General features: G+C 37.1%; 1 protein-coding gene across 3 annotated transcripts in view; it reads left to right on the forward strand.

Annotated features, from left to right (window-relative positions):
- LOC131032348 (photosynthetic NDH subunit of lumenal location 1, chloroplastic) overlaps positions 1-19,001 on the forward strand; it is a 109,988-nt gene that overhangs the window by 80,814 nt on the left and 10,173 nt on the right. For 2 of the 3 annotated variants that reach the window (XM_057963292.2, XM_057963293.2), the window contains exon 7: positions 12,428-12,524. The exons of the other annotated variant lie outside the window; for it this stretch is intronic. In XM_057963292.2, the coding sequence (XP_057819275.1) occupies positions 12,428-12,524 (97 nt within the window). The remainder of the gene's footprint in view (positions 1-12,427; positions 12,525-19,001) is intronic. 3 annotated transcript variants of the gene reach the window in all.

Raw genomic sequence — 19,001 nt, forward strand, 5'->3', positions numbered from 1 at the left:
CTCAAACAATTGAATGAATCCCATTTCGAGTAGATTTCAGGGCAAATTGACTTGATTGTGATAGATGAAGGGTGGAAAAGACAAGTCCAAGGCAAGTTAAGTATGAATAGAGCTTAAAGGAGCAAATTCGCTCCTGACCCTTCCAAAGGGTCAAGAGCGAATTTTCCTAAGACCCTCCCTTTTGCTTCAAATATTGACTAATTTCATGCCTTGGAACCTCAGCTAGGATGTTATCATGCCTTGGAAACAATTGAAGTAAAGAAAACTGATGAGAAAGTGAAGAATTTGGGCAAAAATGCAAAATTCGCTCCTGACCCTTCTAGAGGGTCCAGAGCGAATTTCACTATAGGTCCTGTCCTTGGAGAGGGTCCAGAGCGAATTTCTCTATAGGTCCTGTCCTTAGAGAGGGTCCAGAGCGAATTTCATTATAGGTCCTGTCCTTGGAGAGAGTCCAAAGAAAATTTCATTATAGATCCTGTCCTTCCAAAGGGTCCAAAGCGAAGTTGATTATAGTGCCTTCTTGTTGATGGTTTGAAGTGAGGAATACTATGTTAGAACGAATATATCATGTGTACTTAACACCATTTTTGTTTGTTTTGCATGTAAAAGATATTCGATTTACATTCAATATGCAAGTTATATTTTTATTATCTGATATGTATTATTATGTTCTTATTGTATATGTCTAACTATCTTCTTGCTTGTGGCAGATGAGAGGAGCATTTAATATTTTCTATATCCTATCTCAAGAATGCCACTTACTATACTTATATGACAAAGGAGGCACGATCAAGCAATGCCTTGATCAGTCATGATCTATCAAGACATTACTTGATCGTACCTTTTTGTTTATACTAACAAAGGCATGTTACGGTAAATACAAATCGGTGATCACAACCGAAGTTTATCGGTGTATTTAACCCAACGCTAATGACCGATAGTATATCGGTGGCTGTCAATGCTAACAGCCGATAGTTATCGGTGTGTTAGCCTTGACAACCGATAACTATTGGTGTAGACTAACACACCGATAACTATCGGTGATTAATTCATTGCCACCCGATATATATTACGGTATACTTTATATGCAACCCGATATAATATAACATGCAACCCAATATAATATATATTCAATTCGGTATATATTAATCGGTGTGATCATTATTTATGTTTAGTTGTTATTCATCTAAATACAGAATTCATTAGATAGATGAATATGTGATTATCCATAGATTGCTCATATGCAAATATAGAATCGCTATCAAGGATGAATTAATTGCTTGATGATTTTATCATAGTTAACGGTATGATAAATGATTGAATGAGAGACTTCATTTATCTCTCATTAAATCATTTATCTTACCGAAGCTATTATGTATTAACACTCCCTCTTAGCTAGGTAAGATGAATGTAGACAATATATTCAAGCATCATAATTTAATTGATAGTAAACATTTTAGTCATTCATGAGAATCATACCATCTAATCATTTGGTATGTAGTATCACCTAAACACGTGATACTGAAGTTCATCACATCAATCTTGTGATTGATAGGATATCACCTAAGCATGTGATATCAGTATTGCCTACACGCAATACTTAAGGATAATCATATGAGAAAGCTTAATTTCTCACCTTATCCTAGTTGTGATAAGTGCACTAACACAATCATGGCACATCCATGACATACCAGAGATCCAACATGATAACTGGTTTGGACATTATAAGATTGTCACCTTATATGTTCCTCATACAAGTGTTCACTATCTTGAGAGATCATCACCTCTTAGATGTGAACCCAGGGGATATAATCCAAAAATTGTCCTAACATGACAAAGAGGTTTACACACTAAACATCTTATAGGTATGCAAATATAGATTAGAAAGCAATTTACCTTTCTATCATACCTAAACCTTTTTTGAAGTGATCAACCTTCACTCTGGAAAGGGGTTTGGTTAGAATGTTTGTAGTTTGATCTCCTATACAAACATATTCTAGTTGGATTGCATTCCTATCTACCATATCTCGCACATAGTGGTAGGGAATCTCAATATGTTTGGATCTGTCATGAAACACTGGGCTTACTGAAAGTTTTATGCAACTCTGATTGTCACAGTGTATAATAGTGGGTTTCATAGGTTCTCCAAACAGTCCTACAAGCAACTTCTTGAGCCATACTGCCTCTTGGGCAGCCATAGAAGCTACAATGTATTCCGCCTCGGTGGAACTTTGAGCTACAGAAGACTGCTTCCTGCTGATCCAAGATATCATAGCTGAACCTAGACTAAAACAACACCCTGAAGTGCTTTTCCTGTCTACTATACTTCCAACCCAATCTGAATCTGTAAATCCATGTAAGTCTATCTCAACCTTCTTGTATTTGAGACCAAGGTTTAGAGTACCTTGTAGGTACCTCATAATGTGCTTCACTGCAACCAGGTGTATCTCCTTTGGTTCACACATAAACTGACTTAGAGCATTGACTGCATAACAGATATCTGGTCTTGTATTTACCAGATACATTAGGGACCCAATCATTTGTCTGTATTGAGTAGGATCAGTGGGTTGTGACTTTGTTGTTGCTTCTTTAAGTTTATGTAAGTTGGTTTCCATAGGAGAGGTCATGGGTCTACAATTTAGCATTCCGAATCTCTTCAAAATGTCCAAAGTGTACTTTCCTTGGTTTAGTATGATGTTGTCAGAATTCTGCCATACTTCTAACCCTAGGAAGTAATGAAAGAATCCTAAGTCCTTCATATCAAATTCTTTAGATAGATCATTTTTTGCAGTGTTTTATAAGTTGATTACTTCCTGTGATTAATAAGTCATCAACATATAAAATCAATATTAGCATATCATCTTTACTTCTTTTGTAGTAGAGATTAGGATCTGCATCATTTTTGGAGAAACTTAGTCCTGAGAGATAGGTGTCTATTCTTTCATACCATGCCCTGGGAGCCTGTTTGAGCCCATAGAGGGCTTTCTTGAGTCTACATACATGAGACTTTGTGTCATGAATTTCAAAGCCTTCAAGTTGCTCTAAGTAGACTTCTTCTGAGATCTTGCCATTTAGGAAAGTTGTCTTAACGTCCATTTGGTGTACCTTCCATCCCTTTGCCGCTGCAATGGCTAATACAGCTCTTACTGAGGTATACCTGGCAACTGGTGCAAAGGTTTCTTCATAATCTATTCCTTCCTTTTGTGAGAAGCCTCTAGCTACAAATCTGGCTTTGTGTTTTTCAATACTGTCGTCTGTAGCATGTTTGATTTTGAACAGCCATTTAGATGAAACCACAGATTTCTTGGTTGGTCTAGGAACAATCTCCCAAACATCGTTCTTCATAATGGATTGACACTCTTCAGACATGGCATCCTTCCATACTTGATGTTGAAGTGCATCTGATACATTGCTTGGTTCAGCTTTAGAGAGGTCATTCATAAGGGCAACATAGCTAGTAAGTTTATTAGGCCTTTTGCTTTCTCTGAAGGTTCCTAAGGGAGCAGCAAACTTCTGAGCTTCTTCTACAATTTTGGTGGCCCATAGTGGTCTTTTCTTGAGGTTTTCTCTAGGTGGACTTTAAGTTTCACTCATAGTTTCCTTAGAATTCTCCCTCTGAAGCTCAGGAGTAGGATCTTGTTCTAAGTCGGGGTTAGGAATATGGATTTCAGGATCTAGAGAGCTTTGGGCTCTTTTGAAGGCTAAGTTTTCCTCAAAGATCACATCCCTACTTAGTTCAATGTTCTTTTGGCCGGGTATATATATTCTGTAGGCTTTGGAGGTTTCATTGTATCCTACAAAGATTCCTCTCTTTCCAGAGGGTTCTAATTTTAATCTTTTCTCCTTAGGTACATGAATACATACTGGACATCCAAAGATCCTAAGGTGGCTTATATCTGGTTTTGATTTTGTAAAGACTTCTTTAGGGGTCTTGTCTTCAAGGTGAGAGTGAGGACATCTGTTTTGAATGTATACTGTAGTGCTGGTTGCTTCTGCCCAAAGATTGATATTTAGATTCTGATCAAGAATCATAGCTTTGGCAGCTTCAACGATTGTCCTATTTTTCCTTTCTGCTATCCCATTTTGTTGGGGGTTGTAAGGTATTGTTAACTCCCTCTTAATCCCTGAATTTTTACAAAACTCATTAAATAATTCTGATGTGTATTCCCCCCCAATATCAGTTCTAAGTGTTTTAATTTTGTTTCCTAAGTAGTTTTCTGTTAATGATTTGAATTCTTTAAACCTATTAAGGATCTCTTATGATCCTTTGCATTTCAGAAAGTAGATCCAGGTTTTCCTAGAGTAGTCATCGACAAATATCACATAATACAAAAATCCCCCCAATGAATTTACAGACATAGGTCCACATACATCAGAATGGATTAACTCTAAGACTTTACTTGTTTTCCTAGTACTATTTTGGAAAGCACCCTTAGTATTTTTGCCTAGGGCACATCCTATGCATGCCCCTGAATGATATTGCTTTAGCTTAGGTAGACCTGTGAAAAGGTCTCCCATTGATGATAAAGCTCGAAAATTTACGTGGCCTAGTCTTCTATGCCAGATTTCATTGGCATATGTAGTTTCATGAATTAGGGCTGAATTGGGTTCTGTACATAGTTCATATAGGTAGCCTTGTCTTTGACCAATTTTACTAGCTTTCTTGATAGATGAGTTCTTTGGCCAAGCCAACACTTTGTTGTCCATGAATGTTACTCTGTATCCATTGTCCTCCAGTGCTGATATTGAGACAAGATTCCTCTTAATGCCTGGAACATATAGCACTCCTTCAAGTTGTAATGATACATCTGACTTCAGCTTGATGGTGTAGTTTCCAACTCCTTTGACAGGGTGTGTGGAGTCATCTCCGATGGTTACCTCTTCATCATTTTCCTCTTTCATAAAGTCTAGTACTTCTCTGAATCCTGTGATGTGTCTGGATGAGCCACTGTCGATTACCCAGGGATTCACTTTCTTTGATGTTTGATGTGTGAGTGCTGAATAGAGAACATACTTCTCGAAGTCCTCTTCCCTTTTCGATTTTCTTGATTTGGCAAATGTGGCTTGTTTAGCTCTTTCTGGACATTTGGCAACATAGTGCCCAAATTTGTCACATCTATAACACTGAATTCGAGAGAGATCCTTTTTGAAAGAGTTCTTGCCATTTCTATCTAAGTTCGTAGTTAGAACTTGAAGATCTTCATCTATATTCTTTTGTTTGATTCCTTTCTTATTTTTCCTTGATTCCTCTTGGAGACAGTCATCCTTTAGTCTATCGAATTTTGGAAAGTTGTCCCTTGCACTGATGCCTTGGACGAACATTTCGCAGATACTAGGCAACCCATCTAAAGCAATGAGGGTTAATTCTTTGCTTTGGATCTCATATCCAAGGGTTGCTAGTTCATCCTTTAAGTTCGATATCCACATGAAGTAGGCGTTGACTGATTCTCCTTTCGTCATGGTTATATGATTTATCTCTCTTTTTACAGCCAAGGTTCTACTGGCATTGGATATCTCAAAAGCGTCTTCAAGTGCTTTGAACATGTTGAAAGTTGATTCCTGTTTCTTTATAATGCGCATAATATTGTTCCTTACCCCATCGACTATTATTTTGATAGCCTTATCATTTCCTTCTCTCCAAATTGCTTGATTAGGTTCAGTCTCAGGTTCTTTGGATTCAATCTTTACGAATGATTCAACTTTGTTATCTTTTAGTATCATTTCAATTCTAAATTTCCATGCGGAGAAATCGTCACCTCCTGCAAGTCTGTCTTCAAATCTGATAGTGTTGGCCATTGATAGAATTGTGATGTTGAATATATACTTGATTTGAATTTTACGTAAAATTGAACAGCCTCAGGTTCGATTTAACTATAGCTCTGATACCATGTAAAAGATATTCAATTTACATTCAATATGCAAGTTATATTTCTATTCTTTGATATGTATTATTACGTTCTTATTGTATATGTCTAACTATCTTCTTGCTTGTGGCAGATGAGAGGAGCATTTAATATTTTCTATATCCTATCTCAAGAATGCCACTTACTATAAGTATATGACAAAGGAGGCACGATCAAGCAATGCCACGGTACCTTTTTGTTTATACTAACAAAGGCATGTTACGGTAAATACGAATCGGTGATCACAACCGAAGTTTATCGGTGTATTTAATCCAACGCTAATGACCGATAGTATATCGGTGGCTGTCAATGCTAACAGCCGATAGTTATCTGTGTGTTAGCCTTGACAACCGATAACTATCGGTGTAGACTAACACACCGATAACTATGGGTGATTAATTCATTGCCACCCGATATATATTACGGTATACTTTATATGCAACCCGATATAATATAACATGCAACCCGATATAATATATATTCAATTCAGTATATATTAATCGGTGTGATCATTATTTATGTTTAGTTGTTATTCATCTAAATACAGAATTCATTAGATAGATGAATATGTGATTATCCATAGATTGCTCATATGCAAATATAGAATCGCTATCAAGGATGAATTAATTGCTTGATGATTTTATCATAGTTAACGATATGATAAATGATTAAATGAGAGACTTCATTTATCTCTCATTCAATCATTTATCTTACCGAAGCTATTATGTATTAACATTGCAGATTAACAAAATCAAGTTGGATGAAGATTAGGCCAGGACAAGGATGACTTCTTCAAACCTCATCATCATCAAGGACACCTTAAGTGCGGAGAAGACTAAAGTGTTAAAGACTTAAAGTGTTCAAGCAATAGAGCAAGATATTCTCAAGGACCTCATTCTATCACATAGAGAAATCACAAAATGTTAGAGGAAGGATCTTACAAACATTTCAAGGCAATATGAGCTACCAGAGGAGGAGTGACTTGACCATGAAGAGGCCTCATCAAACACAAGAGAGCCAAGGAAAGGTACATCGTTCCTCAAGTATATCAAGGACGAAGGAGGATCAACCAAGGTCAGTGCAAGGGTATGTTGAAGAAGCAGATAGTTTCAGAAGAGTTAATCAAAGTTAGCTTCTCATAATCATCACATTGAATATCAAGAAATACAAAGTTCCTTGACCAGGCACAAATGCAAGACAAGGTGGCATCCTGGTCACTATTCCTCCAATTAGAAGGCTCCACCTCAGCATGTCTAGATTCAGTGAACCGCGCTTGCACTTGAAGGCACAAATTTCGATGTACCTACCCCAGTTTCCTATTGTTTCACAAGCATTGAATGTAATTTTCTCATTGGCTAAGGGAAGTTTGTTGTAACAAACCCTAATTAAGGTTTCATCTTGTAATCCTAGCCATTGATTGTAAATCAATTAGAGCCATTGAAATGTAAAGAGCTCTCTATATAAAGCTTTGGCTCTTCATTTGCAAAGGTTAATAGTTGGTTAATAGTCAATAGTTAATAGTTAGTAGAATAGTCAATAGCAGAAGAATAGTGAATAAAGTAGCAATTAGAGTAGAGTAGGAAGAGAAGGCAAGACATTGTTGCCTTAATTGTAAAAGACTCCATTTTCATTGAAGATATGGTGAAATATGTTGTTTCTTTGCAATGTGCATGGTTTCTTGTTGGATCTTCAAGTTTGATGGTAGATAATTAGATTGAATGGAGAAAATTGTTGAATGCACTCGTGTGGAATCCGCCTAGTCCATACCACTAGCCTCTTACTGATTGTAAGTGCGCCCTGTGTGGTCAACTGGCATTGAATGAGCTTAACTTCAAATTGTTATGTGTTTATTGTTCATGCATTAACTTGAATGGTGATCAATGTCTGATGGTAATGATTTGAACATATTCGAAGCGTCCCTTAGAAGATTGCACTGAGCTGGTGTCAGATTGTTCTAGTTGATGGTGAGACCTAGCCCAGTAAGAATCCACCTAGTCGTTCATCCATCTTCTTACATTCTAAGTCCTAGAGTAGATTCCCTAAACCCTCAATCTTTTGCTTTTCTTTATTCTCCCTAGTGAGTAGATAGGACTTGAGTTCCAGCTAATTAAGCGTTCAGGCATTCAAATGTAAGTCCCCTTGTGATTCCAGCATAATCACATCAGACCAACTGTGCTTATCCACACGTAGAGACCCTACATATAAGAACCTTGGAGTTATTTCAGTTGATCCTTAGGCAAATCTTCAGCATATGCATAACTTTGTTCAAGAGAGGATAAGATACTTAAGGTATTTTATCTGTGTTCGCATGTGCATGAAAAACACATCAACACCTTCCTAATGTCCTTAGGCTAGGATAAGCTTTTGTTGTTTTGTGAGTTCCATTCTCTTGCTTAGGAGACCTTGTTTTCCCACTCCCTTTCACACTCAACCTGAGAGTTCAACCCCTCTACTATAGGATCTTCATTCCCCACACTACACACATAAGGGTGGATGATTTTGGAAGGATTCCCAACCCTAATCCTTTCTCAAAATCTTTGACATTTACCGATTCCAAGTTTTACAAACAAACTGCACTTTTAGGCCTAATAGGAGACCTAATTCTAGTAGCCCTGACAACGGGGTATTCTACATTTATCTGCTAAACTTCATTAACAACCCTATGAACTCTTTTACATTCCAGACACTCTTTTGGGGTTTACATACAATATTGCAAAACTGGAGGTGGGTTTTGTCTTTAACATATCTAACCCTTATAGGGCTAATTAGGCCTAATTGCCCCTTCCTAGGCCTAAAAAGTAGGGATTGGTTAAAACTCCTTCACTAGTCTGAATGCCTTTCTGAACAGATGTAGGTTTTAGGTCTGTACTTCCATATGGAATTCCATTCCAATCATACTTCACCTCCATCCACCGGATTCACCCAATTAGGGCCTGTTATCCATGTTTCCTAATGCTTGCCAACTCAACGTGCCAAGCCTAGGGTATGGTGGCAAATCTTTGACTTAGCTTCCCCTGATTCAAAACCAGAAAGAAAACGTAGTATACATAACAACCTAACATTCCACAAGGTTTCAGAGAGGTTATCTACCATGGAACGTTAGGTTGGAGCCATTTTGCTCTCAAAAACCCTAGTTTTTTAGGGCCTTTGAACCCGCCTGCAACAAAATGAAGATTATTCACAAACTACAACACTTCAAGACTCCTAATCAAAAAAAAAATGAAGGTAAGACACCAGCCTAACAATCCATGACCTTGTTTTGGAAGTTTCAATTCGTACAAGCCGTACAAACTTGCAAAGAACAACAAAAACTCAGAAGAACACACCAAATGGGAAACCAAAACTTGTCTATTTGCTTCAGATCTTAAACAACTGATTATCATCGATCTTTCCAAGCCTTATACTAGCCTTGGAGTAGGTTACATATGCTCACAACCGATTGTGTCAACCAACTAGCCATTGGTGTATGAAAACGAGCAACTTTTGCAATTTGTTGCATAGGTGAGCAAATTTGCTCAAACCCAAACTTGGTCACCTCCAAGTGACTCATATGATCTCAACAACCTCAAAACAACATCAACCAACCTACATTAACCCAAAAACAACTTATCCTATTAAGTGCTCTACTTGACACCCTTAAGAGCTCACATGCCAACATTGGCCAAACAAAGACACTTAGGGCCCTTACAATCATTTGAGCACACACTCAATGGCCTCTTGGCCTTATGGCAAAACAAAAAAAATGATTCCGACATCCTAGAAACAAACTCAACAAAAATTGCCAAGTGCCCTTGCACCAGTTCTCCATCTTACTCAGCAACTCCTTGAACCTATGATTGTAAGCCCGTACATTCTCATGCTTCCCCCGTTTGGTATTATAGATTTTAGCAACAATTTCATTATCATCTTGTAGGAGTTTAAACTTTTCCTAGAATACCTTATTCAACTTTTCCCAAGATTTTGTGTGTTCATCTTCTAGTTCTGAAAAGCAATTGATGGCTATTCCTCGTAATGTTGCGGGAAACACTCTTAACTAGTAGTCTTTATCTAACCAACCGCTTGCCAACCAAATGGTTTCGCACATCTTGCAATGCCTCGGAGGATCCTCTAATCCATTCCTTGTGAACTTTGATTGTTTTTGCCGATCCGCATTCGAACTTGTTAGAGGAGTCACCATGTTTCTTGCCTGCTTACTCCCTTGTGTGCTGAATTTGAGTGGACTGTTTTGATCTCTACATTCCGATGCTTTCCCTACACTCTCGACCACATGCACGTCCTCTACACACCACTTCGAGTACTTTTAGGCTCTGACTCGTTGCTATGCTCCCTCCATCTAGGGGTTTGTAGTTTAGATCCTCCAATTCTCAGTTCCCCTGAGATGGATGGATTCTCGATGTGGTAGAATATGTCTGTGAGTTTAGAATTTCCCTCTTTGTACTCATTCAACGTTGATTGTACAAACGGGTTGATTGCCTGGTTAGCATGGTCAGGATTTGTTCGTCCAGAAGTGGTAAGTGTCTGGTCATCTCCTCCCACCTATTCCCTGTACAATGTGTGCCTTCCTCGCTGGATGGTTTCCTTTCCTCTCGACTATGAATCCTACTAACACTTCGGCTTTTACTTTGTTCTCGAGAAGGGCTCTGACTTGGGAATCGTCTGATTGGATTTTCCTTGAATGTCTCTTATAATCTTTTTCTTCGTTCTCTTTGTTTTGCAATCCATAATGATCTTCTGATTGCTTGGTCTTGACCACCTTGTGGCCTCTTCCCAACTTTATTGGGATCTAAGGGCATGAACTACTCAAATTTGACCTGATTTCTTTTAAGGCAACATTGCCAAATGTTTATAGCTATATCTAAGAAATTAAATATAGGAAGCAACAATAAAGATGACAATCAAGAGTATTTATATCTTATTCGCACATGAAATTATTACAGAGAAGACCGGAGACAGTCGACCAAGGATTATTGTTGATCCAACTATATCGTACTACCTTCCTTGATGATACACAATATATTTAAAGAACCCAAGGGTTGTCAAGAACACAACCGTCAACCAACTGACGTTTATAACTACCCGAGAGTGACAAACAACTTAATACAAACAATTAATACATTGTCAAATAATCAATATTATCAAACATAACAACAAGCATTGTACGCTGACTACAGCAACATCAAAATACTCATCTTATCTTGGTGACACCAACCCAAAAAGCCAACACCCGCTGCACTACAAGAGAACCAACTATCATTTGAGAATTCCTAAGTAATACACAATCATATGACAATGACAAGCATTGACAAGTTTTACCCAAGCATTCATCTATTACAAACACCCATGAACTTTACATAGTATTATTCCTTTTTGAGAAATGTGTATTTAATAATTTTTGTGAAGTCAATTTAACAAGTATAAGATTCCAGCTTTTTGGCATTAAGTTTAAATATCTAGTTAAAGCAAGTGCATGGGTTTTGTCATACCTTCCAAGATCATCTGCTGTACAGTCAATTATCAAGTCAAACATGAAAATCAGATGTGACTTCAACACCTGGAAAAGTCACTCCTGTTCAAAGATTCAAATTCAGACAAAGATCTTCTTTAAAATGATACAATTGAGAGATGAGAGTTCTCTAAAATTCAAATGCCACTAAAAAGTAAAGTTAGGGTCAGGTCTGAATAATGGAACAGTGTCAATCCATTCGATTGCCAACTAGTACTTCTGTTCTTCTCTTTGTTTTTTAAGTTTGGGAGTTAGAGTTTCAGCAAATTGTTGAAACAAAGTCATCAATTGAGCTATAAATATTATCTTTTGCAAGTCAAACAAGGGTGATACCATGCTGGTTGGCCTAGTCAAGTATGGTTAAATAAAAAAATGGAAAATTCCTTTTGGTTTAACCCTGATTGACTTGACACTTATCTGATAATGTCACCATAATAAATGTGGTTAGAATAGTACATTAAGTGATGATAAAAATGACCAGAAAATGATTGTATTCAACATGATTCCATTTTCTTTTTGTGTTTGTGATATTATGCTAGTCTTGTACGTGGAGTTATACAGGTTTTAGGAAGCAATAAGTTATCTTTTTTCCAGATGATCTTTTTTGCTGAATTCAGTGCTTCCATTTTAATTATATTTTATACCCTTCTATCTTGTTAAAGTTGTTGTATGTTGTAATAACTATGGTATATCTCAATCTTTAAGTTATCTCTTTCTTTTTCAAGTAGATTTCCTACTTTGGTTTAGTATTGTTTTACTCTTTTTTCATATTTTATATGCATAATTTTGCTATGCCATGGGTAGTATTGCTGGCTCCCCTCCTTGCAAATTAATAAATCACTCTTTCTACAGTTTAACAGACTGCTATGAACCAAAACATTTCTTCGCATGGTTTTCAGTAAGAGAAGGATTTGATATGATTTCACATGATTATGATTCAATAAAATCTTGCCTCTTAACTGCTAGGGAAGGTGTATTTGGTATTACAAGTAGTGTTTGACATCAATCTTATGGCCTGCAGTATGCAATTGATGGGAAGAACTATTACAATTTTGACTATACGGTTTCATCTAGAGTATATGCTCGCCGTGCTCTCGTGACCCTTGTTATTGGAAATGGTATGTTAAAACATTCTTTAATATAACTCTGGTGTGAAATAATGTATACATATCCAGTTTCACTTTAAATTGGATGGATTTTATGTTCTTGTAAGTTGTCTTCTCTAAAAGTTGTTACATAATTTTGCTCTACAACGAATAACTGATCTTTAAACTGAAATTTGGATTTCACTTTCTTATTCACATGTTTTTCGAATTGTAATGAATTGCATACACATAAACAGGTTTGTTATATGATAAAGGGCTTTTCTATAAGTATGTTGCTATGAATTCTGTGCCCAATGTATGAATATAACCAAAACAAAGCCACACCAGAAATGCTATTGTCAACAGTTTCAACAAAAATGTCTTATAAGCTTGCAGTTATAAACTAAGAGACATGACCCGTAGTTGAGAATTGTGCCGTAGCATCATAAATTCATAATACGACTCTGAGGTTTTTTCATACCATCTGTCTCATCTTGCCTAAAATTATGGTGTGCCACAGAAATGCAACTCAGATTTATTCCACATAGTTGAGTATTAATAATGCTTGTCATTTGATTGGGTCATATGGATAGTTAGCAATTCATGATTAGGTTATATTTGATATTCAATAGGTTATAAGATTCTTAATCAGGAAATTGAATAAATAAATGGTCCTAATCAGGCTATATGTAAAAATTAAGTATTTGTGATCAACATAAAGAAATATTCACAAACTTTCAAGAGATCATATGTGAAACTCAAAGATATTGGGGTGGAATCCCCCAAAGAATCCCAGATAACACTAGATTAATAACAAAAATAGTCAATTTTACATTGTGCTATATTGCAAGTGGGAACATGCCACTTATTTATAGACCTACTAGCAATGATCTGTAGGATGGCTTGATCACTCAAGCACTTACATTGTTGACATACATGCCAATGTATTCCATACATTAAATATGAAAGGCCCAATAAGAGAGATTTCCATCTACTCTTAAAATACCCCTAAATTGCCTTATCCTCTAATGACAGCTTCAAAAGACAAAGGAGTTCTTGCAACTTGAAGCCAATGAGTGGCTTTGTGAAGATGCTTGGAATCTGGTCATTTTTATTGAATGAAGTGCATTTTGACTTGAATTATGCCCACGTCCATTGTGTCTTGATTGAATTGTGAGGAACTTCCATAGCACACTGATTGTCATTGTACAAAATGACTGGCTAATCCTAGTAGACCCAACACCATCAAAAAGTCCCTTAAGCATGTGATCTCCTATACCACATTAACTGTACCTCTATACTTTGCCTCAATGGTGGATATAGCAATAGTTTTCTGTTCTTTTCATGCCCAGCTAACATAACCAAAATCCACATTGAAGACATCCCCGAGTTGACTGCCCCATATTGACTTCTTCAGCCCAACTCAAGCCAAGTCATTTAACCAGGCCCGTCACCTCCACAGAAGTACATAAAGCCCAAGTGGATAGTATCCTTTCAGTTGCTTCTCAATAGCTCCTCTTAGGCTTTGGCATGAACCTTCAAACCATGTCAACTGCAAAGGAAAGGTTTAGCTTAATACGAGTTCAAGTACAAAAAATTCCCAAAAAGCTGCTTGTACAAAGTAGCATCAAGTGCTAAAGTGGTACACTTTGCTGTCAACTCAATTCCCGACTCAAGAGTTAGAACAAAGTTTGCATCTAGAAATTCTCTCCTCCACTTGTGAATACTGAATACCCGGAAAGTAACACACCAAGCCCAAATACACCATCATCTGAAATTTCTTCTTCAATTGATCGTTAATATCATGCATCAAATAAGTGCTATCCTCATAATATCATATATCTGCTGCATCCAGGGTAGCCTCGAAGTTCTTTGATGTATAATTTATTGACACCCTTGGATGCATTATTCTACTGATTGTTGTTATATTGTAGGAGCTTCTCATCTTGTGTCATGTTATTCTAATGATGGACTGCTTTAACCTTTTTTTTGGATGACCTTGGGTTGAGCATGTGCAAGTCATCCCCTTTGTGCTTCAACAACGTTTAAAATTATACATGATAATGAGGTGATCATGGTGTGGCATCATGAGTATCAACCACTTTTTAAGTTGGTAAACTATTGTAACCCACCCTACTTTTAATTTTCATTTTTTTTTTTGCAATATAAAGATGAATGCAATGTCTTCAACACTTTTTAAATGGATGTAAGTACAAACGATATGGTGGCAAGTTAACTAAAATATGTAGGTGATAGAGTCAATCGAATCAACACCTCTTCTACAGACTACCTAAAATGACATGCAGGCAGCAAAGCCAGCTTGTAATAACCAACCTAGATTTTCTATTGAAATTTTTTCAATATTAAACTTCAACGTTAACAAGCTAATAAATGATGAATGGTTTCCATAAAGTGCTGAAATATTAATTAAACAATGATGAGGCATTTTCCATTCTACTATGGCCTTGATCTTGTGAGGGTCCACCTTGATGCCATAGTGTGAAACAAAATGACCTAGGTACCCACCTCTCTAAATCAAAAAATACACTTGGATGGCTTATCATAATATTGACGATGTTTAATAACGTCCAAGACTTGATTCACATGCTACAAGTTTTCATCCCAAATTTTGATATATATTAAGATCTCATAGAAAGAATACTAAAACAAACTTTCACAAAAATGGCTTAAAGATAGGAATCATCAAAATTTGAAATAGATGGTGCATTTGTGAGGCCAAAATGCATCACTAAAAAATCACAGTAGTCCTCACAATTTTGAAAGCTATCTTATGTATATTACTATATCCTCATCTCTAATTTTGCTTTGATGATAACCATAGTAGAGATCAAGTTTGGTAAAATAAATGACACCATTTAGCTCATCTAAGAAATCATAAATTATTGGGATTGAAAACTTACATTTTACAGTGTACTTGTTGAGCCCTCTATAATTTGAAAGTATTCGCCAAGCATCATCATCTTCTTATGCACCAACAAAACTAGAGAGGAATGAGCACTATAACTATGTTTGATAATACCTACCTCAAGAAAATCTTGTACCATCTTCTCAACCTCACTTTTCTATACATATGGGTACTTGTAGAGTTTGATGTTGGTTGGATCCTTGGTATTAGTTGAATAGCATGATTATGATTTCTTTTGGGAGGCAATCCTTTTAGCATATACCTAAAAGCTACTAAGTGGCGATCTATAATTGCTTATAGATCTGGTGATGTGTGAACCTTTGATAATTGTGCTTCTAATGAAAAAATTATGCCACAAACCCATCCACCCCTTAATAATCTTTTGCTTTTGGCGAGAGCTTATCATGTATGGAGACTTTGTATGCAACCTTCTCAGCTAAAATTTACTACCCTTTGAGTGAAAACACATGAACAACCATTGGCAGTTCTACATCAATTGTTCCTAATGTAGTAAGTCATTGGATTCTCAAACAAAGTTTGATGCACCCATTGGGATATCAAACTTAAGGAAATTGATGTAGGGAGACTCTCCCTCTCAAACACCCACATTCAAACTAGAAATTATCATGAATAAAAATGCTGCAAATCAGCAAACAACTTGAAATAATAAGTTTCAAATAAGAACCTGCTTCTATTCAAATTGAAGGAAATAGCCTCAAATCAACCTTACATCAAAATGGGTTTCCAAGAATCACAATCTATAACAACGTGGACTGCATATATCAATTATTTCTACACTTTTGGAGATGGAAAAGATGAAGTTTAATGGAAGCTTCACCAGCAAACAAACTTGAGGTCTTCCCCTACCCTGCAGCTGCAACTTCAGCACTTTTTTTCCCAATCCTCCAACTAGCTCCCTTTTTCTCAATCTTTGCTCACACCCTCCAAAACTCCAAACTTGAAAAATTCTAAGTATGGGATTGCTTTGTTGATAGGTTTAGTTGCTAATAACTACACTAGTTAGCATTACCTTCGATTTGGTAACCTTCCCAAATGCTACGCCAAAACAAGAGAAGGCTGCTCACAGACTGAGAAACTTGCCTTAATTTCTCAATGATGCCTTGTCATCTCCACCCACTAATCTGCTAACAATAGGAGTCAACTATGACACCCACTTAACTCACCAGGATCCCAAAATAGAAAAAGAAACCCACTCATTCTTAGGTGCCCATTTTGAATGTCTATTATTAAAGGAAAGAATATGCGAGTTATGGCAAGTTGTAACTCCTAGAATCCACGCCAAGAAAGGCATATTTGAATGTTTGCCATAAAATTGCCTCCAAAATGAATTCAAATTACAATACGGCTGCAACTTTAGAAAGTGACCAAAATGTTTATTAAAATATTTGGCCTTATTGCTTCAAATTATTCATTGGCAACATCATAGTTCCCAGACTCGGACTCGGCTCGGACTCGGCAAGGCCGACTCGACTCGTGACTCGGCTATGACTCGGCAAATAAAAAAACCCTTGAAATTAAGAGATTTTTAATGATTTAAAACTTGTTTCATGCACCCATTATTGAATAAAGCCCAATTATAATGTGTGCTAGCTTGTTATAACATGAAAGGCATGCGGGTAGAGTATCTACTTGTTTGGGGCTTCTGTTTAGTATTTTCTTTGGCCAAATTGAAATTCTGGGAGCACCAACATGAGATGTCATGAACATCTTCACTTGGAAACTGTAAGGAGTGCTTGTGTATGGTAGCATTAAATAGTGTGCTTGTTGAACTTAGGTTTTACCTTGGGACTATAGTTGACCTTCGTCTTTCTTGGACCTCTTAGTTTTTAGGCTATATATATGTTGGATGGAAGGGGGAATTGTGAGGCCAGAAGGGTTTGAAAATATGCTCCCCAGAGACATGTCCCTTGCCAAAAATAACCTTGTGCCCCATGGGGGGATTTTTTGGGATGTGGGGACAAGTAGGAAATGTCCCAAACTCACCCCCTTTTTTCAAAATTTTAAGAAACATCCCTATTGTGAGGTACTCACACATCGCCCCATTGCAAATGAAGATCCCCACTTTTTGCTTTCTAGGGTTAGCTCTTTTAGTTTTGTTGTTGGTTGTTTTAGTGTCTTAGCCTTTGCATTGAAGGGATTGAGTTTCTCAAAGGTCATCAAGTCAGGTCGATCTCCTCAAGGTGGAGTGAAGGAGGTTAGGTCAGTTGAGTGATTAGGGGTTATTCAGATCATTCCTAGGGTTTTTGTGTACTATCCAGTCATGCTTCAAGTTGCTAAATCAAACCTTGGTTGAATGCATAGTGTCCTCCTAGGTCCCGTCCCTTACATCAAGGTTAGAGTGAACTCACCTTAAAAATCTGGAATGTCATCCTGATCCTGAAATGGCCTGAAATTTGATTGTCTAGAAATTTGAAGGATCCTCCAAAAACTAGATTTTGCATTATAACTCTTGGAGGTCCGAAACTACTCTCAAACATCTTGACAATATATATGGAATATAACTTTAAGTATAAGAAAGAGAAAAGACATAAGGAAATGTCACTTATACTTAAATGTTATATTCCATATATGAATCCTGACGTAGAGACTAACTTGTCAAACAACTTCATGTTTTTTTTGGGTTTTGCAAGTCAAAACATTGACCTGTCATGGCCGAGTCTTGGAGCTCGGACTCGGCGAGTTTTGCTATAACTCGCTTGACTCGCGAGTCAGGCGAGTTATGGTCAAAACTCGCCGAGTCCGAGTCCTGAGTAAGCAAAACTTGTCGAGCTTGGCTCAACTCGCCAACTCGGCGAACTCGCCTGACTCGTGGTGAGTCTGCGGTGAGTCTAGGAACTCTGGTCAACATTTATTCGACTAAACTATAGGATAGACCCTATGCCATGAATGCTCCTGCATCAGACAACCCAAAGTAAGAAAAATTTTGTCTTCAAAAAATGGAGTTGAGTGATAAAGCCACCCTTTCAGATTGCAAGCAATCTTCAGCAATCTCCATCACTAAAATTGGTACCTCTAATTGGTTCTTTCTCCTCTTCCAACACCCTGCCAAAACAAGCATCCTCCTCCTCCTCTTACAACTCTTCTCTACACTCATATTCCTCAACATGGAATTAGCTCTACCATAAACCGACCACCTCCTCCAAATGCAACCATCACTCTCTTTTAATCTTGTGAGATCTAACCCACCACAATCCAGCCACCTCCTTCAAAATGCTTTTGCACTATGCTCTACAACATAAATTTATTTCTCTACATGAACCATCTCTTCTGCATTCACTAACTCATTCATCACATCATGCAAATTATCATTGTTAAATTCAGTGAAATAAGAATTTACCTTTCCATCATCTATATTCTCTTCTTTCATGCCTTCAACCAAACATGTAACTGTATCGTCTATTTTACTTGCAATCAATGCATTTCGCTCTGCCTCTACTACTGCAATCCTCATTAGTAAATCATCTTCACTTTCTTCTACAACCTTCTCCTTTGTTGTAATATCACTCTCTATTGCGACCTCTTCATCTTCCTTTGCACACATAGGTTCATCAACAACCAAGCCC

Source organism: Cryptomeria japonica, chromosome 1, assembly GCF_030272615.1.
Source record: "Cryptomeria japonica chromosome 1, Sugi_1.0, whole genome shotgun sequence".
Taxonomy (NCBI): domain Eukaryota; kingdom Viridiplantae; phylum Streptophyta; class Pinopsida; order Cupressales; family Cupressaceae; genus Cryptomeria; species Cryptomeria japonica.